The sequence below is a fragment of the Anas platyrhynchos genome, chromosome Z (genome assembly GCF_047663525.1).
Source record: "Anas platyrhynchos isolate ZD024472 breed Pekin duck chromosome Z, IASCAAS_PekinDuck_T2T, whole genome shotgun sequence".
Taxonomy (NCBI): Eukaryota; Metazoa; Chordata; class Aves; order Anseriformes; family Anatidae; genus Anas; species Anas platyrhynchos.
The window spans coordinates 18264250-18278160 of record NC_092621.1 but is presented as its reverse complement, the minus strand read 5'-3'; the positions used below and the strand labels follow the sequence as shown (position 1 = coordinate 18278160).

The 13911-nt window shown below is 37.1% G+C and overlaps 1 protein-coding gene across 9 annotated transcripts in view; it reads left to right on the top strand.

The window, feature by feature from the left end:
* Positions 1-13911, top strand: part of ARL15 (ARF like GTPase 15) — a 236248-nt gene that overhangs the window by 135703 nt on the left and 86634 nt on the right. Inside the window, exon 8 of one of the 9 annotated variants that reach the window (XM_072030835.1) lies at positions 12382-12567. The exons of the other annotated variants lie outside the window; for them this stretch is intronic. Coding sequence (XP_071886936.1) covers positions 12382-12552 — 171 coding nt within the window. The 3' untranslated portion in view covers positions 12553-12567. Of the gene's footprint in view, positions 1-12381; positions 12568-13911 lie in introns of those variants that run through there. 9 annotated transcript variants of the gene reach the window in all.

Below are 13911 nucleotides of genomic sequence, written 5' to 3'. Positions count from 1 at the left end.
TCTAGCCTGTACATATAAATGAAGAAATAATTCTTTGCCAGACGCTGGCCAGTTGCATGGAATCAAGGAGACATCTTTATAGAAAATAGTGTTTGATGTATATTATTTTACTATCTTATTGGCAACTAGGAAAGCAAAATGCAGATTACATAAGCAGCTGTCAATTTCGTCACTTTGAGTCCTTGTTTCTACAACCTTGCTGAAACTTCAGGAGAGGATAAATGGTACAGTCTTTAGCTCAATTTGTGGGGAGATTTAGCTGCTGATTCTTGCAGAAATGCTTTTAAATAAAGACCTTTATATTTGTTTCAAATGGTGAGACATGCAGGATTTTGGCAACTGGTTTGATCCACATTCAATATTTTTTTTATTAAAATATGAATGGCAAAAGAATGATATTAAAGCTGACTTGAACTGAGATGCAGCAAAGGGCTTTTGGGGAAGATTTGTTAGGTTACATAGAGAAGAAGTGAACCTGGCAATGCCACTTCTGATTCTGACATGTTGCATTCATTCATGGAGCATGAGCGAGTTTACTAGTTTGAATTTGTGGCTTTGTGTTGTTCTTTTTTTTTCTTTTTTTTTTTTTTTTCTTATGACTACAAATTCATGGAACTCTTGTAGGCCAGATGAAATCATTCAGTCAGGTAGGTGTGACCAAGAGACTGGATGCTTGGCATACCTGCTTTAGAAGAGAAATCTTCAATAATCAGGTCTGGGAGTTAGGACTGAGCTGGTCATCTTTCCATTTTAACAATCAGGTTGTATCTTGCAGAAAACAACCATTAGAAAAAATATAGATGCCTTTTAAGAATATGGCATGGAATGAGGAAAGCAGGAGACTGAAGCTGGAGTATAAAATATCTAGATGTCAAATTTATCAATTTATCACAAAATGTAGAGGATGAAGATGAAGAGAATGAATTAACAGCAGATGGAAATCGTGGACTGGAGAAGGCAAGGAAAATAATTACTTTCTCATTAAGTATGACTCCTTGCATTTTTATATTTTTTTTTTTCAAGATTCCCCATTCCTTTTTGAGCATCTTCTCTAACCAGGTCATGAAGAGCCTTGTGATGATGTCCAGAACACATCTTTTGTTTTCTGCAGTGCCCCATTTCTTGTCATGTTGGGAACATTTTTCTAATAAATGGTTTTAGTATTTTGGCCTTACCATCCTTTGGGAGTGAATAATTCATTTCCAGCAGACCTGCTTTTTGTGTGCTCAAGCTTAGGTTAACATGTGCCAAAATAACAATGATGTGCCAATGTCTCTTGAATTTGTTTATGAGGAAAGAGAAACATTGGCTGTGTCGCCTTTCTTTTTTTAAGTGTGTATGGCAATATATTTCATAGTATATCTGAAATATAAGTAAACATTGCAATTCCAGGTTAACAGTTTCAAACTTATAATTAAGTAAAATAAGTTCATTTTAATGTAATGTTGATAATGCTGGCAGATAATATGCAGTTTTCTATGACAAATCAGGTCTTTTCAGTGATATGTTCTGTTACTTTGGCTGAAGTTGGCTGCCTCGACCAATTTCTCCTCTTTTGTAAAGGGAGAGACATCTTGCTTACCTATTCTCCAGTTCATCATTTCATAAAGTATGTTATTACAGTTTGTGGTGTTTTTTCTTCCCTGTGAGTCTAGAGTTTGCAGTACTCAATCTAAAAATTATTGGATACCTTTCTCCTGATGGATGTGTCTGTGCTGTTGCACATGGTTTGTGTCATCATAGAATGGATTTAATACACGGTATTAAGTTTTGGATTAGTAATGTAACTACCACATCATAATCAATAATTTCCTCTTATAGAGGTGAGGAATAATAATAATAATAATTTCAAGTCAAGGCCTAAGTTTATGAAAATGCCTCTGAAATTCTGAAAACACCATGTCCTAAATCAAAGTAGTGAGTTTATTCTGATAGTTGTCTTAAAAAAAAAAAACAAATGATCAAACAAACAAAAACACACACATGCACACACAGAAAAAACTTTGGCAATTTCTTTTTTAATCTGAGTGGAAAATTTCCTTGTATGAAAGCAAGATAATAGGGAAAACCTTCCGGAAAGGACAGAAATGGTCAGTTTTCACATTTTGTTTTCAAATGCTTGATGAAAACCCACTTCCATACACCAGACCTTCTATAAGTTAAAAAAGTAGAAGAGTTTAAAGGCTCTAGAATGCAGAATACCTGGATCTACCCACAAAGTTGTTTCCAAATGACAGTTGAAACATCATGGTGGATGATGTAACCTTAGGAAGTATGCCAGTAAAGCTATCATTTAAGACTTGTCTACATAGAGAAATAACCCAAAATAGATACCAAGCAATAGCTCTTCTACAGTAGCTCTCTGAAAAGATGTCAAGAGTGCTTTTTTTAGTCCACTTTGAAAGTGGATTAAGCTAAACTACAGAAAGACTTTTAGTAGGATTGTCTGTGGGGGAGTTAGAGTGGAATAGCTGTGGTACTTCCATGTTTTTACAATCACTTCCCCACCTACACAAGTCTGCAGAACAGTTTTGAACATTTTATACCTGTTCTTATTTGAATTTGTAATTTTAGTACTTAGGAGAATTTTTCTTCTGAGTTTGTTACAGCATGCAACTTCCAAAAACGTTTCAACTGTATTTATGAAGTAATTAAGAGACAAATAAAGACCCTGAGTGGATACTATTGTAATTTAATGCTGGTCATTAGTAGTTAAATAAGCCACATAAAAACATTAATTCTAAATTTCTACCTCATATCTGACAGCAGAATACAGGGAACCTAATTCAACTTGTATAATTTTCAGAATGTTAATAAAGCCTCTGTATTCTTGGCACAAGGAAGACAAAACCTTTACAAATAAGCCATGAGTCAGGTTCTGAACTTGGTCCTTAAGGCTGAATCCAGGTTAACAAAGCAAAATTTGGATCATGAACATGGGTTCAGAAACAGTAGCCTAAAACATTTTAACACCAGCCTAATAAACGTGTCATTGCATATTTAATGGACAAGCAGAAGGAAAAAAGATGATGCTCAGCAGCATTGCACTAGAAGGACTGAAACTGTGAACAGGATGCAACTCAGTTTATCATCCTTGTGGTAAAAATCCCAAGAGATCCTCCTGATACTCACAAGTGTAATTTTGTAAGTGCATCAAAAATAATGTTTACCATTTCCATCAAAGATGCCTTGTAGGTGGATATATTATTCTAATGTATCATTTTGCATGTTCTCAATAAGATTAACTTGCTTCATAGTAAAAAGGCCATGTTTAAAAGCTTTAAACTGTACTTATTATATTAGGGTTCAAAATACAATTCATAAACAGAAGAGAGCCTATTTCATAATGAATCATTTTCAAAAAGTGGATTAAATATGTTCTTCTGTGCGTAAAGGAAATTCCTTGTTATTCCAGTAGCACTTTATCATATTGTCCTTCAATTTGGATGCTTCAACCTGTTCAGCAGAAGAGATCTCATGTGCCATTAAGTGTTCAGCACAAACAGAATCTAAATGAAACTAGAAAGGCAAATCATCCCATTGGGAAACTACAAACTGTTTTCTGTGTTCCTTGGCAAAGACACAGACCCCAACCCATAAGTTGTGTACAGTGTGAAAAATACTGACTCAGCACTGGGGAAGGTGCCCATAAAATACAGATGGGACCCATCTAGGAATGAGCCTTTTAAACCTGGACAAATGTTGGATGCATTGTTCTTATGCTGCCAAATTCCAAAACCTTTGGTGCAAATGTGCTCCAAGCTGATAGCAACATCCATAGCAGCCCCCTGGACCGCTGGTTGAGAACTGACAGATTTTGGTGTTTGCAGCCTTGGACCTGCACTGACCACAGCAGGCTGCTGCAGCCAGGGCTCTGCAGTGATCCGAGTGCACAAGGCGACACGGCTGCAGGGTCTTTTAGGCTTCCTCTCCATGAAAACCCTGCTGCTGTACAATTCTTCCTCACGTTCTTTTTACATGGTAAAATATTCATCCTTCATTTTTGTTTCCAAAATAATTCTGCAAAATATATCATTTGTATATAACAGACAGTCTCAGTCTTAGTGATAGGATACAAATGGCTATTAATGATGAGGAAATTGTCAAAGAACAAAGTTTAGTAAAGCCAAAATAGTAAGGAAATTGATCCTGCTCCATTGCCAGTTTAGTCTGCACATATTATCTGAATGTGATGCCGTTCGTAGTCAAAACAACACAGTCAGCTATAATAGATTAAAACTGCTTTTCCTCTTTTTCTTCTTGAAAGACCAAACTTTTACTGTGTTTGTTACTTTGCTTCAAGAACATAGGGGTAGACTTTACGGTTTGTTTAGCTATGAAGGGATGACAGACTAGGGGGGTGGTAAGGGGAGCTTAGTTTTGGAATGTAAATACATGTAGAGCTCTTCTCCTTTTGTTTAGCATCTCTTTAAACTAAGACAAAAAAAATCAGTGAATGAATGAATAGCAGCATGGTGAAATACCTAAATGTTTGAGTTAAAATTTTTGGATGTTTGAAATCCTATTTGGATCCTTTTCCCAGATCGCAGTGCATTCATATGCACTCAGCAGGAAACTTCATGGAGATGCACATTTGGGCAGAAGGTCTTTGGCGGTGCCTTTTTCTTAACTTGTGTCTTTTCTTCTTTTGAAGAAAGTAATGGCTTAAGTCTGACTGAAGAACAATCTTTTTTTGTATGTTCCTTATAAGAATTTACTTATGGTTCACAGATTTTACCCACCGTCTATGTCTGCAATCCTTTGGATTTAAAACAGCATATATCCCACTGCAGACAACAGGAAACGCCAAATTAAAGACTTAATGACATACTGCTGAAAGAAGACAAAAGGTGACAAATTATAAAACAGCCAGCTAAACTTTTAAAGAAAACGCTGAAAAAACCCTACATTCAAACAGCTTGAAAAGGATAAGGATATTGTTACACTTGCAGACATATTAATAGAAATTAGAATGAACCATGCTGAATATAAATTTAAGCATTTTTTTGAAAATGTTAATGCGTTTCATTAAAAATAGCAATTTCCTAGGATAGTGAAAACAGAGTTCTGAGTTAAAAAAAAAAAAAAAAAAAAGTGAATATATTTTAACCTTGTTCTTATTGGCTACTAAATCGCAGACTTCATTTTTGTAATTGTGAAACCAGTTAATGTGTGACTTCTACCCTTTAGAAATGATTAACCTCTGCTGCTGCAGCAACTGCAGTAGTGTCAGCTTTCTCTGCGGTGGCGCAGTGGCTGTGTACTCTGGCCTTCCAGCCTCTGGCTTGATTTACAATGGATGGTGCATTCTTTGATCTGTTGGAGTTGTGCAGAGATGGTGGAAGAGGAGTGAAATGAGTGGCAAAGAGAAAAGAGGGGTCATATACAGATGAAAAAGCAAGGTGGCAGGCCTTTCCAATCCCAGCGATCATCATGATCCTGTCATTTATTTAATCACTTAAATATTTGTGCTCTTTGATGATAGATACTCTGTATTAATATCCTCAATGTCATTAATTTAATTTTGGACCATAGCACTTTGTTGGTAGCTTGGGATGTACTGCTTCTCTTTGGGAAATGGCAAGAGGGGTTCAGCTAGTAGTTATGAGAACAGCAGTGTTGTATTTGCTTTAGATACTGCTCCCAGTTCACTGTAAGGGTTCATACTTAGAGGTTACCTGCTCAGCAGTTTATCAGAGCTACTCTAAAGTCAGATCAGAGAGAATCTGTCACAATTGTTAGCATGAGCTGTAATCATGGTAGGATTGCGGTGAATCTTTTTATTCATATGCTCCAAAAATTATTTATATATTCCCATCACTGCCACTGACGTATTTAGAAATGCATAGCACCCGTTTGGTTGATAAACACTATCGATGCTTTTCTTTGGGGATTTTTCTTACCTTTTGGAAAAACAGAAGAATGATTACTTGGGGGTTTGCTACTGGAATCAAATTGCATACTAGAGAAAGAGCTCTGTATTTATTATCCCATTTCTCATGAAATGTTTAAATAGGTATACTTGCAGGCCTTTGTGAAATGTATTTACCTCATTCAACTTGTGGTGCTGAATTTCATTGCTCACCTAATAATAAAACAAGCTTTTTTGTCCTCCATTTATGCCTCTAGACTCAAAAGGAACTTGCCGTGTACATATATAAACATACATATAAACACCTATCTATATTTATAAACAGTCATCTGTCAACATGCTAGGAATACTCTGACCGGCTTTATCTCCTTTTATTTATTGTCTGCATCCATCTGGTGCTTGTGTTCTTAGGTGCATTGTGAGCTTAGGGTTGGGCCGTTTTGTATAGGCAACACTCACTGCAATGGATGCAAGTCAACAGCTGCACATAGGGCAACAAAATAAAGAGTGAGTGCCTGTTGTCAGATGAACCACTGTCACTGTGCAGCACTGTCTGAGGAATATCAGCACTGCACACTGATGGGATGAGTGAAACAGAGAAGAGTTGTTGAACTATTTTATTTGGCGCTACTCTGGATAATATGAGACGCCAATTTTATTTCTTTGGTTTAAAGCTGGACTGAAACTTTTACCTCTTCCTATATGGAAAAAAAGTTTGCCATTGCAAAATTGCTGCTTTTTGACTGCTGCTATTAGGCAGCTTAGTTTTTCAGGAAGGCTTGGTTTTATAAAGTGTCAAAGTCCGTTCGATGTTCTTGTGTTAATATAGTGTTCCTCATAATTTTTTAAGCCAAAGTGCTACCTAGTCTTTTTAATAAATACGTGGATAGTCGAACTAGATTTTGCTCGATGGTCTGTGTTCTCAAGGCTGCTATCCAGGCTAGTTCTGAAGAACCAAGCAGCCACTCTATATTTATTTGCATCATAGGAGAAGCATGGATTTGTGAGCTCTCATGGGGTGGAGCTGAGTTCTTAATAGTTGTCATTACAGCGTACCATACAGTGGGGCCCCAGCCTTTATTGGGTCTGCAAATTCTGTCATGATAAAAAATAATAAAGGAGAATCTTCTTGAAAAGATAATTTAACCTTAGAATATTGCCTTTTAGTGCATATATATAATATATATAAAATAAACCCAGCCATTTAGCTATTAGTTCAGCCAAAATTTTGTTTTAGTACATATAGAACCATTAATTTCTCATTTAAAACAGGGGAAATGTTCAAATTGAGAAAAATATTCCAAATTTAATTTACAAAAAGTGAAAAGCAAAGATGAAGCATGGGAGCTGATTATGAAAAAAGTTTGTTTCTCTTATTCATATGACAAAAATTATTAATCAGAGTATTCCCTAATGATTTGCAGCATCTGGTAGAAATGGAGCAGCAGCTAAGCCTGCAATATGATAATCTTATGGAAGAAATGAGTAACCATGAACAGTATTTAGCAAGAGAATTTAAGTTTAAAAATATAGGCTTTCTTCTTGTGTAGTCCTGCCAGAAAGCAAAAACAAACAAAAAAAAATCAGTAATCTGAGACAGTAGCTACAGTGAGCTTCCTCATGATGAGCACTTTTTGCAGCAGCAAGGAAAGGGGCAGTAATGCCTTTAGAGGGAGCCAGTGAATGTAACTGGGTTTGAGGTGGTTGGCTTGGAGTGGTAGAAGGGGAAAAGAGATGCAGAGGAACAGGAGTAACAAGATTAGGGCCCTTCCTTCTTTAGGACTTTCCACCTTTCCATTTGTGGTTGGAGGAAGATGAGAGCTGGCTGTTGTCTCACCTGGGTTTTGGGAGCCAGAGGCTCCTAAAATTAAACTTCATGGGTGTGGAGAACATTTGTTGTTGTTGTTACAGTTATGTACTAGCAAAAATAAATAGTTTGTAGGTTCTGCTGAAATACAAATAATAGTTACACCCAGAGCTAATTTTGTGTTAAAGGAAGGTATATACTTTCCAAGCAAGTTCAGGTACAATATTCCAACCATACTTGCATAAAAATAGCCCTGTTGACACCTATAGTTTCAGTTGATGCAAATATTATTTTAAACTTAGGTTAGAGTCTGTGGAGAGTGCATGGTGGTTAGTCCTAAAAACTGTCTTTTGTTTATGCCCAGAAGTTGTCCAGTGCAGGCAGCATTCAGTACAGGCTTTCTTCTGTTGGCTGCCCAGCGTGTTACAGCCATGACTTCAAAAGCCAATCTGCAGGAGGGAGAAACTTTTTATTCCTGTGCCACCTCAGTCTTGGGTCTGAACTGTGAGGCTGCAAAAATTGCTGCTGATCATGGTAGTGTGAATCAGTTTTGCTTTCTGTATTACGGAGAATACCAGCTAATCCAGAAATTAAGCAAGACCCTTGATTAAATTTGAATGGGCTATCAAACTATCATCAAATGGCATCAACTTTTAGTAAGATATGGTCAGAATTATCTTCTGCAGTGAAATCCCTACAGGCATTGAAGGAATGGTGCCGTGAAGAACAGACCTGCCACTGGCAACTCTCCAGTCCTGCAGATGTGAGGCGGAGGAGGTTCTGCAGGATTAGGGGAGTGGAGAATAAGCTGTGTTCAGCTCGATAACTCTACCCTGGTTTAAAATCTTAGATTGCTTAATATGGGTGGAAGGTGGCAGAAGTTAAGAATGTTTCATAAAATTGTTTATGCAAAAAGTGAAAACAAAAGATGAAAAACAAAACAAAAGTTGAACCATGTTTGCAGTAATGTAGAAAGTAATCATATGTTTAGTTGACATACAAAAGGGCTTGTGATTTCTCAAAAATGCTTAAATATATTTTAAACATGTCCATGATCTTGACTGACCACATGAAGACTGTCTAATTTGCTTTAAATGAGTGATTTTAATGGTTAGTTTACCATATCTTTTTGATGCTGAAAACTAACTCTCTCACAGTGTAATGGACATTTTAAAGTGGTATTATCACTGTTACCTTGGCCACCAGTACTATACTGAGCCACTGGGACCATTCACTGCTACACTGAAGTTTTCTAGCCACCAAAATGCAGACTAACACAAAGCCTAACCAAACATAAAATAAATTACCATAAGCATTTCTCAAAAAGTAGAGCCGGGGTCCTTACTGCCTTGTCTGAATCTTGAAAGCCATAAGTGATTTTTTGTTTTTGTTTTGTCTTGATGTTGCTTCTATGGCATCCTCAATAAGTAAACATAAAAAAAAAAAAAAGGCAGCAAACACACACACACACAAAAGCACCACCACAACAAGGATTTATATTAACTAGAAAATGCAAGGTGTGTATTTTGAAATTAAGACTTGCATGTTTTGTTTTGTAATTAAGAAGCTCTCACCTTGCTTTTAACAAGATTGGTTGCTTGCTCTCACATATGAGACTTACTGCGTTTTCTTTCAGTACCTTTGCCCTGTCATGGCCTCTTGTTTAGTGATCTTCAATTCGGCGGCCATTCACTTGGAGTCCACCGCCTGGTCCCTGACTGTTGGTTCTTGAAATTTGCCAGCTATGCAGATAGAGACATAAAGTAGCCATTTGTTACTTGGCTGGTGTCTACTTCCTCTCTTTTCCTCCCACATGAGATGTTTTCCTCTCGTGTTTTCACTCTTTAATATGTTTGTGTAGCACTTATCAAAACAGACCCAAACAATGTAATGGGTGTTATGTGTCAATGATAATCAAAGCCACGGTGCTTAAACCACTTTACAAAGGTTTAGGTTTCATCAGTTTTCTGAGGTGTATTTGGAAACAATTAGGTCTGTTCTTAGAAAAGACATCCTTCTGACTCTGAACAGTTTTTCTTACTCCAGGCAGAAAAATTCCAACAAAAACAAGTCTTCTCTTGAGTGGTTTAAATAGTTCTGGGAATGACAATCTAGATTAATTTTTATATACTCCAAGTTTGCTGCAAAATCATCTGAAAGATACTGTACCTCAACACTAATTAAATGTGTAATATTAGACTCCTCAGACAAATGCTGAGTTTTATAGGCAAGTTTGTGTCTTCATCATGTCTCTCTACCAGGACACAGGTTTCAATCAGGGTTTGGAGATGCTGGGGGAGTCTTGTCGTGTGTAGTATGTATGTTTTGCTGAAATCATTTGCAAATAACCACATCTGTTAGCTATCGGTGTCCTTGCTTAATAGGCAAGTTTAAAATAACTGCTTATACTTGTGTGCTTCTGATTCTTTCTTTTGCAAAACAGATGAACCTCTGTATTCCAAGAATTGTTCCAAATCATATTTTCTGGCACTGTTCTTACTTTTAGTCATTGTATGAATTAAAATATGCTTTCCAGCTCTTGCCTAAGTTGTCAAAAAAAGTCTCTATAGAATTAACATGCATACAGTTTTTGCAATCTTTTTTTTTTTTTTTTTTTTTAAGCAATGTTAAATTTGCTTGAGCAACATTTCTTGTTTTGACTAGTGGAAGATCTAAAAATACGCTACTGTATTGACTGAACTAATTACATTTCAGTTCTAGCCACTACCATCTGGATCTCTGTCTTTCTGGTTACATTTTCATTGCACAGATTGCACACGAGTGATTAGCACCAAGAGCTGATTGTCCAAATTTTGTTCTGGGCATTAGCAGCAGCTTTGCAGAGCATTCAAGTTACTGTGCCCTTCATCTTTCTCTGTGGGTGCTGTGGTCCAGTCTGGGGGTCACCAGTTCAGCAAGGATGTGGAGAAGGTGGGGACAGTCCAGTAGCAAGCTGCTGAGTTGGCCAGAGGCCTGTAGCCACCTTGGCTTACCAAGAGAGGCTTTGAGGGAGATGGACTTCTTCAGTCCAGCAAAGAGAGAGCTAAAATGCAATCAAAATAGCCGCTTATTTGAAGAGCACTTAGTCAAACTCTTATTGGTAGAGCCAGGTGACAAGACATAAGGAATAGCCAGAAGTAGTGGCTTGGATGGCTCATGCCATCCATCAGGAAGGAAATCTTGTGGATTAGAGGCAAAATTTTCTGCTTGAATCAGGGGCTGTACCAGGCCATGGATTTCAGAGTTGGTAAAAAGTGAGTATGTAATTAAAACTTTCTTCCTCAACCTTTTCATTCCGTGGATCAACTAAATTGAAAATTTTTCGTGCCTTGCTTTAGTATAGTAAAGGAGTATGCTACCTGAAGGAAAAAGAGCTGAAGCTATTAAGCTGAAGGCACTTCAGGCTGAAGGCACTCCTGGGCATGGTGAAAATTTCACTCAGGTGGATGTAGATCAGGCAGCAGTGCTTGCGTAAGTCTTAGGTTAACACTCCACAATGCCCTGTGCTTTCTCTGTTCGCTCAGCTGCTCCTAAGGTTTTCTGTGCCATCTCCCTCTGGCATGATGGTATGTTTTATCCTGAAATATGATCATTTTTACCTAGTCTTCTCTGTCTTGGTTTTGTAGCGCATAGTTTTCTGCTGTTAGCAGAATATCTCAGGGAATAGCTTGTGGATAAAACATTGAGAGGAAGTGGGATGGCATGACAGTGAAAAGCAAAGGGTTTTTATTTAGGTGCCTAATAAGGATTTAGATAGCAAGCTTTGCCTCTGAAAGGTCTGTTGAAAGGTTTCAAAACACAGGAGAAGATTAAATTATACCAAACCAAGTTACAGAATTTGGTGTAATAAGTATTCAAAAAGCAGCAAAAAGAGTATTTTAAGATCCAAGATATTGCAGATCGTCACTGTTAGTATAAATGATGGCATTCTCCCAAGTAACTTGTAGAAAAAAGATTGACATCATGACCTAGGGCTCTGTCTGTTCTGTAATACAAACTAATTCTTTCAAAGACAGCTCAACATACGAGCCTATCTAATCTTTGTGTTCAGACAGCCATGTTTCCTCCTCTTAACTCTTCTTTTAAGTTCCCACTTGATTTTAGAAACTAACTTCTTGGGTATTGATGCTGTTACATACATAAAGTTTGTCCAGTTTATTCAGCCTTTATGATTGTCGTATGTTCATATGTTCATGTGCACTGTGCTGGTACTGTATTTGATACTGTGGTACAGATAATAGGAATGGTCATATTCACTGCAGAAATCATGGTGGGGTTTTCTTGGTGTGGTTGTGTTTGTTTTTTTTTGTTTTGTTTTGTTTGTTTGTTTGTTTTTTAACCAGCCAGTAGTTTAGGTATGAACACATTTTAGAGGAGGCTGTTAACAGCAAGTAAGGTACGAAGCAGTGCTGATCAAGTGGGAACTATGTACTACTGCGAGGCATGAAAAATGCTCCAACAATTTAAGTGTTAAATAGTTTGAAAAATTTGACAGAGATATTTCCAGTTACCTACTGGATTTAATAAGTTAACTTGATTTTTATTCTTTATTTTAATATCCCCCCTCTGCCCGCCCTGTCCTTGATAGCTATTTCCTCATTCCAGAACTGAAAATTTGCATTCCCAATAGCTGTATTAACACTGCAGAATTTTCAGTAATTCTGTTTACAGCGCCTTTTGGTGTGCTCTCCTGTCTTTTCAGGGAGAGGTGTTTGTTCTAGGGTGCCACTATGATGGGTGTCCATTTTACAGTGCAGCTACACAGCATCGTCACACAGGAAGGTTGGGAACTTCTTCCAATTGCTGCTGCAGAAACTGGCAAGTTGGATACCTCCTGAGTAGTGAAAATTTTAGTTCTACTTCCACATTGTAAGCTGTTTTCTGTCTCATTATGCTACCCAGCTGTTTGCCAGGCAATATTGCATTAACATGTAATACTCTTTTTTCCATCTGATTATTTTCTTTGTTTACAAAGGAGGGCTAAAGCTTTTTTTTTTTTTTTTTTTTTTTTTTCATTTGTATAGGTCTGTTTTTTGTAGCTAGTCATTGGACCAAAGCAGCTTCTCTTCAAGAGGGATCAAAAACAGTTTGTCAGTGATAGCACAAGGTTTATGACCTGTTCCATGGGGCGTAATTAAAAATGGAATTCAGCCCCTTTTTGCAGAATAACTTTGACACATCTGGTTTAAACAGTTTTAGTGCAGAGAGGAGATAAATAGAAGTTTCTTTACACAGTAGATTAGTTTCAGATGAGGTATAGGATCCCCTCAAATTCAAGTTCACATAAAAAGTACAGCAACGGGACAGCCACCCATGAAATGTGCGTAGTCATCCACTGAATATGTAAAAATAAATGGTAGGCCTTATAGCACTAAATAAATAAATAATAATAAAAAAAATCTTGTCACAGCCCCAGAAGAAAATGTAAGGTAATCACACAGAAAAGGAGGAGGACCAGGGCTGAATTCCTTTACAAAATCCCTATTCTTTCCCTGCTTTCTCTGCCAGAGCACCTCTGATCCAGTTTTATTCCATGTTCTCCATCAGAATGTTCATGTTTTTACAGATATAGCACATTTTATGACACCCACTAAAGTTATCTGCTGTGAAATTCAATTGTTTAAATACTTTGTCCTTTTGTTACCCTTTTCTAATGGATTGCCAATACATATTGCTTTCTCATCAGATGCTGATAGTCCCTTTAGTAGACATTACTATTCTGTGAAATGGTGATGAACACACAATACTGGCGTATAGATAGTGAAGTACAAAGTAGTCGTTTCAGCACTTTGCTCTTGAATAGAAAAATACAGTCTGTGTCTGTTTAATATTCACTAGGATACCCTGTTTTTTTAAGGAATGTTGCTGGTAGATACCTCTCTAAACATTCAGGTACATTGATGCTGCATGCATTTCAGTAAATTATTTTTATGCATTTTGAGAGAATTAAGATATGGGGGAGAGGCTTAGTCATATACACTTAATTTAAGGCATTTGTGAAGGCCGTGTAAAGTCTTAACAAGAAGGGTGCTTTGCTGCATTGACAGGTAGGAGACCTGATTTGAATCGGGAGCTAGATTACTGGCTTAAATAAAGGACAGCACATGATGGTGCAGTTTAATATTGGTGTAAATTGTTTCTAACTTACAACAGGGCATCAAGTAATTACTAAAGTGTATGTTTTCTCAAAGTAGTATGGTTGTGAATCTGGGATACCAGGTTTTAATGTCTT